At 41.8% G+C, this 19,123-nt stretch overlaps 1 protein-coding gene across 2 annotated transcripts in view; it reads right to left on the reverse strand.

Annotated features, from left to right (window-relative positions):
- Positions 1-19,123, reverse strand: part of LONRF2 (LON peptidase N-terminal domain and ring finger 2) — a 142,506-nt gene that overhangs the window by 23,209 nt on the left and 100,174 nt on the right. The window contains exon 12 of one of the 2 annotated variants that reach the window (XM_053589552.1): positions 4,112-4,179. The exons of the other annotated variant lie outside the window; for it this stretch is intronic. Within the exon in view, the coding sequence (XP_053445527.1) occupies positions 4,135-4,179 (45 nt within the window). The 3' untranslated portion in view covers positions 4,112-4,134. Of the gene's footprint in view, positions 1-4,111; positions 4,180-19,123 lie in introns of those variants that run through there. 2 annotated transcript variants of the gene reach the window in all.

Below are 19,123 nucleotides of genomic sequence, written 5' to 3' on the forward strand. Positions count from 1 at the left end.
AACAATGCTGTTTTGCAGGATAATCTAGATAATGTTTCACTGAGAAAAGTGATACTTTAATTATGGTGTAAAAGATACTTGTCTTTTCCTTTCTGTGTCTAATAGGAATTTTTTCTATAAACAAGATGCTGGGTGGAAAATGATCTGACTCTGCTGCAATAAAATAACCATTCTTTGAGGCGATTTCACTCTCCGAGCCTCCGTTAGCAGGACATGAGTGGCCAGGGGGTACCAAGAAGAGAACCCATCTCCTGCTTGTGGGAGGGGATAATAATGATTTAACTGGAGGAAGGATGGGGCCATGGTCTCAGGGCTTTCTCCTGTCTGTCACTTGTGGTTCTGCAGAACTTGCCCTTCTGAGCCAAGGTAATGATCTCAGCTGTGTTCCAGCAGGCTGTGAGACCAGGATTCCCTCCAGCGCCCTCCCCAGCCAGCAGGAGTCCCCAGGTCTGCCCTGATGGAAAACAGGGAATTGGAGTCCAAAGCCCAGCTCCCTTCCCCAGGCGGGCCTGGGCAGCTTAGCTCTGATAAACATATCATTGCCTTAGCGTCATCTGCCCTGGAGAACCAGGAGATATTTGGAATGCTGGTTGTTTTGTCTATTCATTTGTTTGTATATTAAAAGCACATGCTGCAACTGCCTATTTGGAGGCTGTGGATTTGCTGGGAACCGTTATGTGCACATTCTCTGGTGTCATCTCCCTGCTGCTGGGAGCAAACATCCCCAGCCTCACATATTGGAAGGCCTCGGAAGATACATCTCTTTATGGAAGACGTATCTCTTAACCGCCAACTTTAGCCACACACATGCACTACACACACCTCTGATCAGAAGCAGCATTGGCGTGAACAGCCAGAGTCAATATTAAGTACTGGCTAAAGATGAAAGCAGTTTGGGAATAATTATAACCTCCCCAAACTGCCCCCAAATACGCTGTTCAAAAAGTCAGTCTGCAGAAGCAGATGCCAGCCCTATTTTTATACCAGCCCAACTGAATTCTTAATACCCAGCAAAAAAGAAAACCGTGGCTTAAAATAAAGTGGGAGATGTAATAAATAATGAACTGTACTAACAATGTAGCATCATAAGGAGACGGATGGAAAACTTCTCTCCTGAGATTGCTCCTTCCAGAATCAGAGAAAGGCTTCTGGACATGCTCAGGGTGGATAGTTCAAGCTTGAATTTCAATGAGGTGGGAACACTTTTTAGTATAAATGCAAGATTTTCATATTTCTGCTCTAGGAAATACAGAGATTGTGGCCTTCATCTGTTTCATCCAGGGCTGGAAAAGCAAAACCCCAGACCTCAGACTTGTCTAGCATGTCCGATTCAGTGGAACAAGGGAAGATGCTGGTGGTGTTTTGTATCCTACAGAAGTGCTATGATGCCATCATCTGTCCAGGAAAAGAAAGAAACACCCATCCATGTGCTGAAGTTATCAGGAAGCTGGGGCATCAGGAATAAAGGAATTCTTCCCAGGAGAAAGACCAAGCATTGACTATGGACTGAAAGTCTGATCACTGCTTCTCAGCAAGTTCCAAAGTCCAGTGTCCTGGACCCTGAATGGCAGCTGAGTCGTCACAGCCCTGCTGCATCCCGTGGGAGTGGCACAGACTCCTCAGCCTTCATCCCCTTTCAAGGAAAGGGGCCCATGTTCAGATGGACACACCAAGGCACAGGGAATCTCAAGAATCTCATTTACCCACCAAATCTTTTACCTCTCTGGGGTCCCTGATTCCCCAGCTCTGCCGTATTTTATTAAATTGATGCATATTATACATATTTATGAAGTATTCGTGATATTTTGGTACATGTGGGCAATGTGTAATTATCAAATCAGGGTATTTAGAATATCCATTGCTTCAAGTACTTATCATTTCTTTGTGTTAGGAACATAGCAAATCTTCTATTATTTTGAAATATACAATATATTTTTGTTAACTATAGCTACCCTACTGTGCTATTAAATCCTAGAACTTATTCCTTCTATCTAACTGTATTTTTGCATCCATTAACCAGCCTCTTTTCATACCCCTCTATTTCCCATCCTTCTCAGAGTCTGGGAACTGCCATTCTACTTACTCTCTACCTCCGTGAGATCAACTTTTTAGTTCCCACCTATGAGTGAGAACATGTGATATTTGACTTTCTGTGCTTGGCTTATTTCACTTAATATTATGTAACAACCTCCAGTACTATCCACGTTGCTGCAAATGATGGGTTTTAATTCTTTTTATGGATGAATAATATTTCTTTGTGTTTATATGCCACATATTTTAACCCATTTATAATTATTGGTCACTTCTGTCAATTCCATATCTTGGCTATTGTGAACAACACTGCAATGAATATGGGAGTGCAGATATTTCTCTAACATACTGATTTCCTTTCCTTTGGATATATACCCAGCAGTGGAATTGCTGAGTCACATGGTAGTTCTATTTCTAGTTTTTTGAGGAAACTCCATACTCTTTCCCATAGTGGCTGTGCAAATTTACATTTTGATAGAGTACTAGCATTCTTTTTTCTTTGAATCCTTGATGACATTTGCTACTTTTTGTCTTTTGATAATAGCCATTTTAGGGGTGATATGATGTCTCATCGATTTGCATTTCCCTGATAATTAGTGGATATTGAGCATTTTTTCATATACCTGTTCACCATTTGTATGTTTCTTTTGAGAAATGTCTCTTCAGATTATTTGCCTGTTTTTTCACCACATTGTTTGTTTCTTTTGCTATTGAGTTGTTTGAGTGCTTATATATTCTGGCTATGAATCCCCTGTGGAATGAATAGTGGAATGAATAGTTTGCAAATATTGTCTCCCCTTCTGTAGGTTGTCTCTTTACTCTCTTGATTGTTTTCTTTGCTGTGCAGAAGCTTTTTATCTTGATATTATCTTATTTGTCTATTTTTGTTTGTTTTTTTGCTTGTCCTTTTGAGGTCTTACCCCCAAAATCTTTGCACAGTTTTCAAGAGCAAAATTTGCATAATACTCTGACTAGGGTTTGGAGACCACTCTGAGCAAATCTGTCAGATAGCTTTCCCTTGGGTACCTGAATCTTCACCACAATTACAGCTATACAATTCTTCCAAAACTCAATGAACTCTTTGCAGGAATCATTTAAAAACAATGAACACATGCTTTCCTCTCTTGGAAACGCTGCAAATAATAGGGTGCTCTAGTTTCACTGTAACGTCTCAGATGAACTGTTCAAATTCACAAACCTTAAATACAAATGAAAAGTAGCATGGATACAGTCAAGGACAAACTCAAGTTCAAAGTGTCAAAATAATAATGTCAGGAATAATATTAATTTACTTCTTGAATCCTGAAAAGAATAGGAAATAATAAAATCAAAGGCACATTTTTTTTTTCAAAAGCAAGAGAAGTAAGAACACACACAAGATGTTAACAACCAAGGTTATGATTGTGTCAGTTATTCCCAAAGCCTGTGGGAGAGTGTGGTTGGGGAGAGATCAAAAATAAAAAGCTGGGGAGTCCTTTCTGTCTACTACTCCCAACACAGTGGCATATGGACAGCTCAGAGAATTTGTGGTGTGTGATCAAGAAGAGACTTTCTTTTTTTTAAAGCTTTTTACTTAAAATAAATTTACCTTTATAGAAAATCTGTTGTAATTACTTCTGTATGTCCTTTGTTTAGATTCACAAAATGCTAATATTTTGCCACATAGGCTGTGTACATCTCATCCTATGTAAACATATTAAATTGTTTTGTTTTCCTTTATTTTTTTGCTGAGTCTTTCCAGAATAAGTTGTATGATCCCCCATACACTTGAGGATGCATCTTCTATGAATAAGGACATTCTCATACAGAACATATTTGCACTCATTTTCTATTACTGCATTCCAGAGCACCACAAACCTACTAGCTGAAAACAACACCCCTTCATTATCCCATAGTTTCTGGGAGTTAATGGGTTCCCTGCATAGGGTTGCCCAAGGCTGTAATCATAGCAGGGTCAGGGTTTTGGTCTCATCTGAGGCTTGTATGGGGGAGATTCCCCTTTGTGGCAGCAATCAACCCTTGCAGCTGTAAGGGTAATACTACGGGTTTCAGTTTCTTGTGGATGATCCACTGGAGGTTACCTTCTGCTCCTGGAGGTCACTCTCAGTTTCTCCCAGAATGGGCAACCCATGATATGGATGCTTGCCTCTGTAAATGAGCAAGGGACATTATTTGGTGAATGTGGTAACTCCTAGGTTTCTTATTAGTTAAATTTACCAATTTTACCTTTGCAATTTTTGTCATAGCCTGTTCTTCATCAAAATTTCAGCCAACAATTTTAGAAAAATTGACGATTCTTTGCCTGAATCAATTATCATGATAGTTGCAAAATGGTGATTTTTAAAAACTAACTTACAACATTTATTAATTCCATTCCATGTGAAAAAGGGCTTGCCCTTATTCTGTGTGCTTGCCTGTTTTGGGGATGTTTACCTGTTCATGGGGGTGATCACTCTGTGCTATAAGATAGAACACAACATGAGTGTGGCCAACCTTAAAAGGTAGATAAGTGTTGCCCAGGGGAGAAACCAGCACATGATTCAAGGTCCCTGAGCAGATGACTGCACATCCGGCTTAAGTGGTATAGTGTTGACTCACAGCAACAGGAGAGAGAGTGAGCACACAAGGCCTAGCCCCTTTCAGTGTGCTGGTCCTCCATGGCAGCGGGTTTACCACGTAGGCAACTTGGGCATTGCAACTGGCACACACCCCACTTCACACTGCAGTGGAAGGACCTGCTCCTCCCCATGGAGTCTGAAATACAGAAAGCTGAAGAAGTACCTGGAGGCCCTTGATCCCTGCTCTTAAGCAGAACAAAAGAGCACACATTGAGTCTGAAATAGAGGGAGATATCCCATCTGACCAGCCCACCACTGGCTGCAAGAATTCTTTAACTATTGGTAAGGAAATTTTCCAGGCCACAGGTGAGTGGGGATCTACAGCCAACACCTTTCCCAATAGAGGGAATGTGCTTATTTATACAGGCATGAACTTGTGGAATCTTATTATTTTAATGGGTTAAATATATTACAGTTGTGATTTGTGTCGATGTTCAAATTGTCCCATATTTGGTCACTGGGAGCATTTTCAAGCTGGTGTCTGTCTCTTGAGTCCTCTATACATTATCTATGACAACCTTGAACTGCTTCCTTACTTTCTGGCATTACAAGAAGATTGAGGTTCATCTTGTTTTTCCCTGTGCCAGACCTGGAATCAACCATTACTCAAGGCAGCCCTGGCTCCTCGTGCAGGGGAATGGCATTTAGATACCTGGGTCACTATGAGAGTTTTGACACAGGCTGTGCTATGGTTCATTATTTCACTTCCAAGAAACACAGATAACAGCATCCTTTCTGATCCACCTGTGCAAGTTTCAACTTATTTGGCTTAGCAGGTTGCTAGGAGGGCTTCATTTGATTCTTTCTTTGCAGATTTTACATTTCTTGATTTTTGTGTATCTCAAAAAACTTCCATAATAACACATGTATTAAGATCAGTTTGCACCAGAGGGTTTCAAATGAAGCCATGGGTGATAGAACTGGGAGAGACCCTGGCATCAGCTAGGAACAATGGATCCCAGCTGTACTGCAGTTTCTTATGAGGTTGAGCATTGAGGTGTGGGCAAAGTTTCTCTTGAATGCCCCCAAGTGTTTAGAACCACACTAAACCCTTCATGGATCTGCTATAAATACCTGGTTGGTGGATTGGGTTCATTCATTGACTGTATTTACTGTTCCATAGTAAAGCCAAAAGTAGTTTACGAGATGTATTTTCATGGACTATCACAATAGGCACAGTAACCACGTGAGCAGCTTGGAGATGAGCCAGGCTACCTCTCCATTTGGTTAATGAGGCCCCTTGGACCTCAATGAGGGCAGTGCCATCTCCAGGTCACACAGTTGGCCTACAGAAGAGCCAGGTCTGGATGCCAGCCCCAGTTGGCTCCTGAGCCTCTCATCAGAACTGCTTGTGATGAGGTGCCAAAAAGAATCTTTTCCTTTAACAGAAAAGGTCTTCTGAAGTCTCACCATGACTTGCCCACTGTGGCTTGGCGTGGGAGCCAGGCATTCTGGCCAAGCCCACATCAGCAAGAGTTCTTAGCACGTGGACTCACAGCCGTCACCAAAGGCCTACAGCCAAGGTTGCCAGTGGGCAGAACTTCCCTTAGCTAAGTCCCCCCAGACCCTGGGTTCTCTCCAGTGCTGCTCACATGCACTGCGGTGCCAAGCTATCTGCCACACTTTTTTGGCCATGGGGCCACCTGCAGGGCCCTGAGCTCTAGAGGCTGTGGGGATTCAGGGATTGGGAAGGTCTCCATCTCTGCCCTAAGATCCTCTGTGTCTACATACTTACTTACTATACTGTCCTTTAAACTTCTTTCAAAAATAATTTAATTAATGATTTTTAATTAAAGATCCTCTCGCAGCACACCAGTGTGCTGTGGCACACGGGTTGAAAATCACTGCTCTATAGCCAGAAAGCTATAATTACCTCCTCATCCTACCGGTGAAAGACCTGGGACAAAAGAGGTAAGCAGCCTCACCTAAAGTCACAGCAAGGCTGTGGAAGTGAGAGAGCTGGCCGCTGACCCTGACCCACAGCCTCAGAGCAGGAACTGCCCTCCATAAGGACGAAAGGACCTTTTTTCTTTTTTTTTTTTAGTATATAGGCTGATTATTTTTCTTTTTTAAAAATTATTATTATTAAATCATATTAATGCACACAGGATGAAAGGACTTTTATAGGCCAGAAGGCTGAGTGCAGGAGTCTGGCTATTCTTCTCCCTGTCACCCACTTGGCCTGGGTTCCCAGGACAGTGGTGGCTCCCTAACCCCAGCCATGGCCCCTTGTCTCCCAGCCCTGTTCCTGCTTCTCTCCTCCTCAAGGCTCCACCAGCCTTCTGCCAGCAGCATCTTCCCTGGCTTCCCCTTCCTAACAGGACTTAGTTCCAGGTCTTAGTTTCTAAATCTCAGAAAATTTTCTGGCAGGGCCAGCCCATAAATGTCCTCCCTTTGGCTGGAAGCAGCTACTCCAGAGGTTTCCCCTTACAGGCTTTGGAACCTTGCCCGGGGGCGCTTTCTAAGGGTGGGCCTCAGCCGGAGAAGCAAGGGCTGTGCTGTGGCCGCACTTGTTGGCAGCTTTCCTGGGAGACACTTAGGGATGGTACCTAGGGGTGGAAATGAATGACTGCTCAGGACTCTGACAAGTTTAACTGACACCATGGGAACAACATTCAAATAAAAATGTTTTAATGGCTCAAACAGGACCAATACTGCATTTCCCAGTAGCAATTAAGAGGAGGCCTGGAGAAATAAAGTCACATGGTCAAAGCCGTATCTTTTCTGCTCCTTGGAAGTATGGCTCTTTTTTTATTTAATTATTTTTTTGCAGTTTTTGGCCAGGGCTGGGTTTGAACCCGCCACCTCCGGCATATGGGGCCGGTGCCCTACCCCTCTGAGCCATAGGCACCGCCCCAGAAGTATGACTCTTTTAAGGTATGCATTTAAAAAACTTCCCCTGAGATGCCTTGATACAAACACAATGACACACCTCTCTTTGTTTCCCAGAAAGGCTTTTCTCGAACTGAAGTGTTTTAATAGAAGTTTAACAGAAACCCCCCAACACAGAAAAACTATTTAGCAGGTGTGGCGTTGAAGTCCTTCAATCTCATCTGGTATCCTCAGTGCCAGAGTCCTAAATAGGATAGCTTCCAGGCTTTGGGTCAGGGATCCAACATACAGAAGGCACAAAGATTCCCGATTGCATCTCTAATTCGGTTAAGCACAATGTTCAAGTCCTCCTTCAGCAGCATCTCTGGCTCAACGCCCACCTCTTTAGGCACGATACAGCCTGCTCCTGGTCCCCTTGCCAGCCAAAGGAGGATTGGACGGGTGACCAAAGCCTCCTCTGTTTTGGGGGGTGCAGTTCGTGTTTGCTCATGAAGTTTGAAGGTTCCTTTTTTATGACAGCACCCTTCCTTGAGGGCTCCATGCATTCCCTGTAAGCTCTTCTTGTCAGACAGAGGACTCGGGACTGGCATGCTCTTCCTTCTTTTCCCACCCAACTCCTCCACACCCCACTCTCTGCATCTAATGTAGCAGCTTGCTCAGCCACCAAAACCCCATGTGCCAGAAAGACATACAGTTCTGATGATTCTTTCATCTTCAATATCAACTGAGCCCTTAGGTAGGCGATGACCTACATAGTGTTTAATATGGAAATATAAGAATGTTTATCTTTTAAAAAAATCCCTGACCCACTTTCAGGCCACCGTCGCAGGTACTCTCGGGTAAGGCAGATTCCTGTTGACTCTGAACAGCACAAATGCTAATATCATTAGCATTTCTCCTAGGATTTGTAGTAATTCAATCAAAGCCCCCCTCAGCAAGGGCCAGTTCTGAAACTTGCTTTAATTCATTTGTCAAAACCTGGTTCCTGCAACAAGGGCCTGAGTCAAAACTGCAAATTCTCAAGTGCAGGCTCATGGCATGACAATCTGTACATCCTCCATAGGTTGAGGTCTTCGGGGGCAAGAAACGAACGTAAGCATTGCAATGATGAATTAATAAAAGGAGTTCTTATCATTTTTCTTCTCTTCAGTTGAGCTAAGAAATTTCTTTACCATTATTTTTAAAGAATTATTATATTAAAGCAAACTAGGTGAGATCTGAAATCTCTGTCTGGGGAAAAGTAGACAAACTCCTTCCACATTAATGTGGCCGAAAGACACATGATTTGGATTTTAGAGACCTGGGCTGTACATGGAACAGCAGGGTGGCCTTGGGTGATCATTATGTTCTACTTTCTTCCCTGAAAGTGAGAATCACATTCATGCTTATTTTGCTGAGTTATTTATAAAGACCAGATGAAATCACGCACATACATTATCAAGTATAAAATCTTATCCAAGGGTGAGGGATCATCCTTTATTTATGACTCCCTCCTAGAGGGGTCAAGGTCAACACTGTTCATTTTCATTGCTCTTTGCTTCTTTGATTATCTTTGGGTCCTCAGAGGTACCCAGTCTCTTTCCATTTTTATCTCCATGTTTTGCATGAGGTAGATTATCACTTCCTTCATACCACAGTGAACCGTCTCTCCTGGAGACATTATCTTACTTACAGAAACCAAAACTTTAATCTAACCTGCTAAAGTTCTTTCAGTGAGGGTCTAAGGAACTATTTTGCAGTTAAGGAGACATCTTCAATCCCTGAATTCAGCCAATAGGAGTCTGTCTGCTCATGGACATTTAAGGACCACCCTATGAGCAGAAAGGATATTCTCTGAAAGGACCAGTTTTCCACAAGAATCCGAGGAGGCTTTCATCAACCTCTGAACCTTCTCACACTCACCTGCTGGGCATCATTCCATTCCTCCTTCACAGGGCCACTTACAGTTGCCATCCTGACTGAGGCTCCTCAACCTACAGCAGATTGCCCTCCCCAGTGTGGGTGACCACATCCGATCTGTGGAAGGCCTGAGTAGAACAGTAAGCTGAGTGAGAAAGAATTCTCTTTCTCTCCCTCACTTTTTTTTTTTTTTTTGAGACACAGTCTCAGTCTTTCACCCTGGGTTGAGTGCTGTGGCATCATCATATCCCTCACAGCAACCTCAAACTCCTGGGCTCAAGCCATCCTCATACCTCAGCCCCCAAGCAGCTGGGATTACAGGTACTGGCTAGAATGCCCAGCTAATTTTCTATTTTTAATAGAGATGGGGTCTCGCTCTTGCTCAGATTGGCCTCAAACTCCTGAGCTCAGGCAGTCCACCAGTGTTGAGAGAATGGGTATGAGCCATGGTGCCTGCCCTCTGCCTCACTATCTTTGAACTAGTACAGCTTTCTTATCCCGCCTTTGGACTTGGACTGGTAGCCCTTTGGCTGTGTTATGTCTGGACTTCTCAGCTTCCTGAATTGCATTAGCCAGTTCCTTATAATAAATGTCCTTATATAAAATGTACATGTATACATACACATACATACATCCTATTGATTCTGTTTCTCTGGAGAACCCTAAATAATACATCCCCACTTGGTCATGGTTTATAATCCTTCTTATATGTTGAGGGATTTGGTGTGCTAGGATTTTACATCTGTATTCACGAAATATTAGTGTGTAGCTTTCTTGTGATATCTTTGTCAGGTTTTAGGGTTATACTGGTCTTATAGAGTGAGTTGGAAAGCATTCCCTCCTTTTCTCTTTTTTGAAGAGTTTATGAAGAATTGGCGTTCATTTTTCTTCAACCGTTTATAGTATTCACCAGGGAAGGAAGTTGGGCCTTGGCTTTTCTCAGTGGGTAGCTTTTTGATTACTAATTTTATCTCTCTGCTTGTTACATTCAGATATTCCATTTCTGATGGATTGTGAAGCTCTTAACAGAATCAAGTCACCATCAAGAGTGACCACTCTCAGAGTAAAAGTTCCCAGAGACCCTACTAATTCCACATTTGCAGCTGAGTCCTTGCCCTTCTTCCAACCGACTTATTAATAGATGTGCTTGCAGCATCTAGAAACCATTTCATGAGTGCGCTTAACTCCCTGAACCATTTGATCAAAAACATGGACTTGTGTGGGCGGCCCCGGCGGCTCAAAGGAGTAGGGTGCTGGCCCCAGATGCCAGAGGTGGTGGGTTCAAACCCAGCCCCAGCCAAAAACTGCAAACCAAACCAAACAAAACCAAAAACCCAAAACCTGGGCTTATGAATGAGCAAAAGTGTGATGAAATTAAATTCCCCTCATTTTGCAGTCCAATGCAAAATGCAACAGGTGTTCACTGAGACGCCTGTGACTCTTCTGTGAAGATGGAGTAGCATTGCATGGCTTCTTAGAGATGGGCAGTTTTTGGAAAAGTGCTTTCTGTCACTCTTGGATAGTTTAGAGGCTTCCGGAGAGCTGTCATCAATAGCCACTGCCTCTTCTCACCTCACAGCACCAGCACTTCAGAGCTGTCACTATGGCTCCAGTTTCTTGTGATTCCCCTCCCCCATGCCAGCCTGGCTACAAGAAAGTTGCAGGGTTTTGGACGTCACCATTCCTTGCTATCTTCGCGAGGCATTTTAGTTGTTATTGCTCAGCACTGCATGAAAATACATAGAGGGTTCAAAGCTAATAAATATGGAGAAGTTGCAAGGATCAAGAAATCAAACTTAGTTCTCACATTCCTGGACTCTAATTTTTGACCCCCTTTCTGCCTGGAACCCCCTTTCTTCCTGAGGCCTCTATTTTCTTTTTTCCTTGTTCACCAAGTATATTCCTGAGGGAGAACTTGTCAGACTTCTCCAATTAATTAGACTTCTCTTGTCTTGAAGTCCTATAGGTCACTGCAAACCTTGAATGAGAAGTGCACAGAGCAGCAAATGGCCATAATGCTGTCCTCTGAAACCCTCTCGGCTTCTGCCTGCTTAACTGCAGGGGTCTCCTTGCAGCTCTCTCGGTTTCTGCCCTCGCCCTCTACAAGTTCATTGCCACCACACAGACCAGAAAAGAGCCACTCCCTCCACCTGCTCCAATGTCAGTGGTCTCTTTAACAACACGAGGGACATGGCTGCCTTTGCATCTGTTTTTCCTGCTGCCTGGGACACTCTTCCCCAGATGTTCACAGGCTCATTCCTTTACTTCCTTTGAGTATTTACAGAAAGTCACATCCAATGAGGCTACCCAACCCCCACCCCGAAAATACTCTGAACAACTTTGTACTTTACTTATCAGTTGTGTTATTGCCTCTCTCCCCACCAGACTGGAAGCTACAGGAGGGCAGGAGTTTGTTGTTTGCTCACTGGGGACTGGGTCGTTTACACTGCCTGACATCTCACCACTGAGGCAGCTGCCAGTCTCCCCTAAAGACCTGGATAGCTGTACAACAGAGTCTCTCCTGAGCCCATTTAGTTGGCAGAGTGAGGCCTGGACCACCGTGTTGTTCAGACAGCTTGAAGAGAAATTTTTCTTCTTCTCCCAAACAGAGAAATAAGCAAAATTCAATGCCTAAAGTATTACTACTCTTTTTAATAAGTGCATTATTCCTGGGAGATGTCTTAGCAAAGTCCAGACTTTGCTTAATCAAATTAATAAAAAGTTAACAAGGCTCTTTTAAGATAACTAATTTTGGGGGAGGCAGAGCAAGATGGCAGCCGAGTAACAGCTTCCTTGCATCTGGGCACCGTGAGTCTGGGGAGATAGGACTCCAGGCATCTCTGGCTCGTGAGATCTGCCTATCATCACCCCTGAGAGGATACAGGGAGTCAGCAAGAGACTTCTGGACCCCAAGAGGAGGACTAAAACAGTGGAAAACCGGCAAGTGGTTGCGTGTGTTCAATCCGTCTAAACCCGCCCACAACTGTAAGTTCAGTAGCAGCGAGACTGCAAACCAGAAAGGCCTTACCTATGAACTGTTTTGGTGTCTTTGGACTTGGCACTCAGCTGAACTGCCTTGGGGAGAGCCTGAGCGGGAGTGCGGAGAACTTTGGCCTTTGTCTAGGGCCCCAGTCTGAGCCGCTGAGCCAGACGGAGCTAATAGTGTTTGGCTCTGGGTCACAGGCAGCCATTGTGAGCGATCTGCCCCAGCAAGCTCCGCCCTCAGGGTCGCAGAGCTAGAATCAGGTGGGAGCTGGTAACCCAGCGACCAAGTAGCCTAAGGGCGGGGTCTGAGCCGCCTTGCAGCCCTAACCCTCGGGGGCACAGGGAGACCAGTTTTGGCACACAGGGTAAGTGGATAGCCACTTCAGCAGTGATTCCAGCGACAAGCACTTCCCTGGGAAAGCTTCTGCTCAGCAAATGAACAAGTTCAAATTGCCTTTTAAGTGGGCTGAAGAGAGATTTAAGGTGTCTACCTGCTGGGGTTTGAGAAACTAGCAGCCTCCAGTCGTATCAGAACTGTGATTAACATCTCATACCCCAGAAGACCACGTGTTGCCCAGACAATATTCAATAACATATACATACTGCTTTGTTTTTGGTTGTGTTTTTTTTTGGTTTGGTTGTTTTTTTTGTTTATCTTGATGTTGTTGATTGTTGTTTTGTTTTTTTAGTTCAACCTTTTCCATAAAGATTCTTTTTCTTTCTCAATTTTTCTATTTTAATTATAATTTCCCATTGCTGCCTATTTCAATAATTAGAACTTCATTTTTGTTAGTGTTTCTACTGCTATTACTTGGTTTTCCACCCAATTTTATCCCCTAAAGTTTTCTGTTTGCTTGTTTTGGTTTGATTTATAGCATTTTTGTCTTTCCTCTCTACTTGGTGGAGGAGGGGTACTGTGTCTGATCAGGTTAGCAAAGAGCTGCTGACCTCAAGGGAACCACCCAACTGGGCACCCCCAGAAGGTGGGTTATTTTTTAAGGTTGTGTCAAAGTACCCTACTGTACACCTATATTGCTCTGTCTCCCTCTTTCTGTGCCTCTCTTCTTTTTGTCAATATTCCTTTTACCCACCCCCTCTCCTTTCTCTATTTTTCTTTTTTTTTCTTATCACTCAGTCCTCCTTTCGTTCATCCCTTTTTTGCTCTTCAACCTTCTCACCCTTCTGGTCCTGTAACCCTTAGTCCACAGGCATGAGAACTTAAAGAGCAAGAGGAAGTGAAAGGAAAATTAGGGCAAGGAAACAGATAAAAGAAATCACTCATGAGGAAGAATCAGCAGAAAACTCCAGGCAACATGAAGAACCAGTCCAGAACAACCCCGCCAAGGGACCATGAGGTAGCTACTGCAGAGGATTCCACCTATACAGAAATGTTAGGAATGACAGAAAGGGAATTTAGAATACACATGTTGAAAACAATGAAAGAAATGATGGAAACAATGAAGGAAACTGCTAATAAAGTGGAAAATAACCAAAAGGAAATTCAAAAACATCATCAAATAAGAGATGAACGATATGAAGAATATAAAAAGGATATAGCAGAGCTGAAGGAACTGAAACAGTCAATTAGGGAACTTAAAGATGCAATGGAAAGTATCAGCAATAGGTTAGACCATGCAGAAGAAAGAATTTCAGAGGTAGAAGACAAAGTTTTTGAGATAACTCAGATAGTAAAAGAGGCAGAAAAGAAGAGAGAGAAAGCAGAACGTTCACTGTCAGAATTATGGGACTTTATGAAGCGTTCCAACATACGAGTTATAGGAATTCCAGAAGGGGAAGAAGAATGCCCCAGAGGAATGGAAGCCATACTAGAGAATACTATAAAAGAAAATTTCCCAAATATCACCAAAGATTCTGACACACTGCTTTCAGAGGGCTATCGGACCCCAGGTTGCCTCAACTCTAACCGAGCTTCTCCAAGACACATTGTGATGAACCTGTCCAAAGTCAAGACGAAAGAAAAGATTCTGCAAGCTGCCAGGAGTAAGCGCCAGTTGACCTACAGGGGCAAATCCATCAGAGTGACAGCAGACTTCTCTAATGAAACTTTCCAAGCAAGAAGACAATGGTTATCTACCTTTAATCTACTTAAACAGAACAATTTCCAGCCCAGAATTCTGTACCCTGCTAAGCTAAGCTTAAAAATTGATGGAGAAATCAAATCATTTACGGATATACAAACGAACTGAGGAATTGAGGAAATTCGCCACAACATTACGAATTGAGGAAATTCGCCACAACAAGACCAGCTCTACAGGAAATACTTCAACCTGTTCTGCACAGTGACCACCACAATGGATCAGCAGCAAAGTAAGAACTCAGAAATCAAAGGACAGAACCTACCCTCCACACTGATGCAAAAGATAAAACTAAGCAATGGACTCTCACAAAATAAGATGAATAGAATACTACCACACTTATCAATTATCTCAATAAATGTTAATGGCTTGAATTCCCCACTGAAGAGACATAGACTGGTTGACTGGATTAAAAAACACAAGCCATCCATTTGCTGTCTGCAAGAAACACACCTGGCTTCAAAAGACAAATTAAAGCTCCGAGTGAAGGGTTGGAAGACAATTTTTCAGGCAAATGGAATTCAGAAGAAAAGAGGAGTTGCAATCTTATTTTCAGATACATGTGGATTTAAAGCAACTAAAGTCAAAAAAGACAAAGATGGTCACTTTATATTGGTCAAGGGAAAAATACAACAAGAAGACATTTCAATTCTAAATATTTATGCACCCAATTTAAATGCTCCCCGATTCTTGAAACAGACCTTACTCAGTCTGAGCAATATGATATCTGATAATACCATAATAACAGGGGACCTTAACACTCCTCTTACAGAGCTGGACAGATCTTCTAAACAGAAATTAAACAAGGATATAAGAGATTTAAATGAGACCCTAGAACAACCGTGCTTGATAGACGCATATAGAACACTCCATCCCAAAGATAAAGAATATACATTCTTCTCATCACCCCATGGAACATTCTCCAAAATTGATCATATCATGGGACACAAAACAAAAATCAACAGAATCAAAAGAATTGAAATTTCACCTTGTATCTTCTCAGACCATAAGGCACTAAAGGTGGAACTCAACTCTAACAAAAATGCTCGACCCCACCCAAAGACATGGAAATAAAACAATCTTCTGTTGAATAACAGATGGGTGAAGGAAGAAATAAAACAGGAAATCATTAACTTCCTTGAGCATAACAACAATGAAGACACAAGCTACCAAAACCTGTGGGATACTGCAAAAGCAGTTTTGAGAGGAAAATTCATCGCTTTAGATGCGTACATTCGAAAAACGGAAAGAGAGCACATCAACAATCTCACAAGAGATCTTATGGAATTGGAAAAAGAAGAACAATCTAAACCTAAACTCAGTAGAAGAAAAGAAATATCCAAAATCAAATCAGAGATCAATGAAATTGAAAACAAAAGAATCATTCAGAAAATTAATGAAACAAGGAGTTGGTTTTTTGAAAAAATAAATAAAATAGATAAACCATTGGCGAGACTAACTAGGAATAGAAAAGTAAAATCTCTAGTAACCTCAATCAGAAATGATAAAGGGGAAATAACAACTGATCCCACAGAGATACAAGAGATCATCTCTGAATACTACCAGAAACTCTATGCCCAGAAATTTGACAATGTGAAAGAAATGGATCAATATTTGGAATCACACCCTCTCCCTAGACTCAGCCAGAAAGAAATAGAGCTCCTGAACAGACCAATTTCAAGCACTGAGATCAAAGAAACAATAAAAAATCTTCCAACCAAAAAATGCCCTGGTCCAGATGGCTTCACTCCAGAATTCTATCAAACCTTCAAGGAAGAGCTTATTCCTGTACTGCAGAAATTATTCCAAATAATTGAGGAAGAAGGAATCTTCCCCAACACATTCTATGAAGGAAACATCACCCTGATACCAAAACCAGGAAAAGACCCAAACAAAAAGGAGAATTTCAGACCAATCTCACTCATGAATATAGATGGAAAAATTCTCAACAAAATCCTAGCCAATAGATTACACCTCATCATCAAAAAAGTCACTCATAATGATCAAGTAGGCTTCATCCCAGGGATGCAAGGCCAGTTTAACATACCGCAAGTCCATACATGTTATCCACCATATTAACAGAGGCAAAAATAAAGATCACATGACCCTCTCAATAGATGCAGAAAAAGCATTTGATAAAATCCAGCATCCTTTTCTAATTAGAACACTGAAGAGTATAGGCATAGGTGGCACATTTCTAAAACTGATTGAAGCTATCTATGACAAACCCACAGCCAATATTTTACTGAATGGAGTAAAACTGAAAGCTTTTCCTCTTAGAACTGGAACCAGACAAGGTTGTCCTCTGTCACCTTTACTATTCAACGTAGTGCTGGAAGTTCTAGCCAATACAATTAGGCAAGACAAGGAAATAAAGGGAATCCAAATGGGAGCAGAGGAGGTCAAACTCTCCCTCTTTGCTGACGACATGATCTGATACTTAGAGAACCCCAAAGACTCAACCATAAGACTCCTAGAAGTCATCAAAAAATACAGTAATGTTTCAGGATATAAAATCAATGTTCCCAAGTCAGTAGCCTTTGTGTACACCAATAACAGTCAAGATGAGAAGCTAATTAAGGACACAACTCCCTTCACCATAGTTTCAAAGAAAATGAAATACCCAGGAATATACCTAACGAAGGAGGTGAAGGACCTCTATAAAGAAAACTATGAAATCCTCAGAAAGGAAATAGCAGAGGATATTAACAAATGGAAGAACATACCATGCTCATGGATGGGAAGAATCAACATTGTTTATACTTCCCAAAGCAATCTACCTATTCAATGCCATTCCTATCAAAATATCAACATCGTACTTTCAAGATTTGGAAAAATTGATTCTGCATTTTGTATGGAACTGGAAAAAAACCCGTATAGCTAAGGCAGTTCTCTATAACAAAAATAAAGCTGGGGGCATCAGCATACCAGATTTTAATCTGTATTACAAAGCCATAGTGCTCAAGACAGCATGGTACTGGCACAAAAACAGAGACATAGATACTTGGAATCGAATTGAAAACCAAGAAATGAAACTAACATCTTACAACCACCTAATCTTTGATAAACCAAACAAGAAGAAAGCTTGGGGGAAAGACTCCCTATTCAATAAATGGTGTTGGAAGAACTGGATGTCTACATATAAAAGACTGAAACTGGACCCACACCTCTCCCCACTCACAAAAATTGATTCAAGATGGATAAAGGACTTAAATTTAAGGCATGAAACAATAAAAATCCTCCAAGAAAGCATAGGAAAAACACTGGAAGATATTGGCCTGGGGAAAGACTTCATGAAGAAGACTGCCATGGCAATTGCAACAACAACAAAAATAAACAAATGGGACTTCATTAAACTGAAAAGCTTCTGTACAGCTAAGGAGACAATAACCAAAGCAAAGAGACAACCTACACAATGGGAAAGGATATTTGCATATTTTCAATCAGACAAAAGCTTGATAACTAGGATCTATAGAGAACTCAAATTAATCCACATGAAAAAAGCCAACAATCCCATATATCAATGGGCAAGAGACATGAATAGAACTTTCTCTAAAGACGACAGACGAATGGCTAACAAACACATGAAAAAATGTTTATCATCTCTATATATTAGAGAAATGCAAATCAAAACAACCCTGAGATATCATCTAACCCCAGTGAGAATGGCCCACATCACAAAATCTCAAAACTGCAGATGCTGGCGTGGATGTGGAGAGAAGGGAACACTTTTACACTGCCGGTGGGACTGCAAACTAGTACAACCTTTCTGGAAGGAAGTATGGAGAACCTCAAAGCACTCAAGCTAGACCTCCCATTTGATCCTGCAATCCTATTACTGGGCATCTACCCAGAAGGAAAGAAATCCTTTTATCATAAGGACACTTGTACTAGACTGTTTATTGCAGCTCAATTTACAATCGCCAAAATGTGGAAACAGCCTAAATGCCCACCAACCCAGGAATGGATTAACAAGCTGTGGTATATGTATACCATGGAATACTATTCAGCCATTAAAAAAAATGGAGACTTTACATCCTTCGTATTAACCTGGATGGACGTGGAAGACATTATTCTTAGTAAAGCATCACAAGAATGGAGAAGCATGAATCCTATGTACTCAATTTTGATATGAGGACAATTAATGACAATTATCGTTATGGGGGGGGAACAGAAAGAGGGAGGGAGGGAGGGGGGTGGGGCCTTGGTGTGCATCACACTTTATGGGGGCAAGACATGATTGCAAGAGGGACTTTACCTAACAATTGCAATCAGTGTAACCTGGCTTATTGTACCCTCAATGAATCCCCAACAATAAAAAAAAAAAATAAAAATAAAAAAAATAAAAAACAACATGGTATTGGCACAAAAATAGTGACATAGACATATGGAACTGAACAGAAAACCAAGACACGAAACCAATTTCTTATAGCCATCTGATCTTTGATAAATCAAACAAAAGCATACATTAGGGGAAAGAATCACTATTCAATAAATGGTGCTGGGAGAACTGGATAACCACATGTAAAAGACTGAAAATGGACCCACACCATTCACCACTTACAAAAATTGACTCAAAATGAATAAAAGATTTAAATATAAGACATGAGACCATAAAAACCCTAAAAGGAATGTGGGGAAAACTCCTGAGGATATCAACCT

The sequence above is a fragment of the Nycticebus coucang genome, chromosome 4 (assembly GCF_027406575.1).
Source record: "Nycticebus coucang isolate mNycCou1 chromosome 4, mNycCou1.pri, whole genome shotgun sequence".
Taxonomy (NCBI): domain Eukaryota; kingdom Metazoa; phylum Chordata; class Mammalia; order Primates; family Lorisidae; genus Nycticebus; species Nycticebus coucang.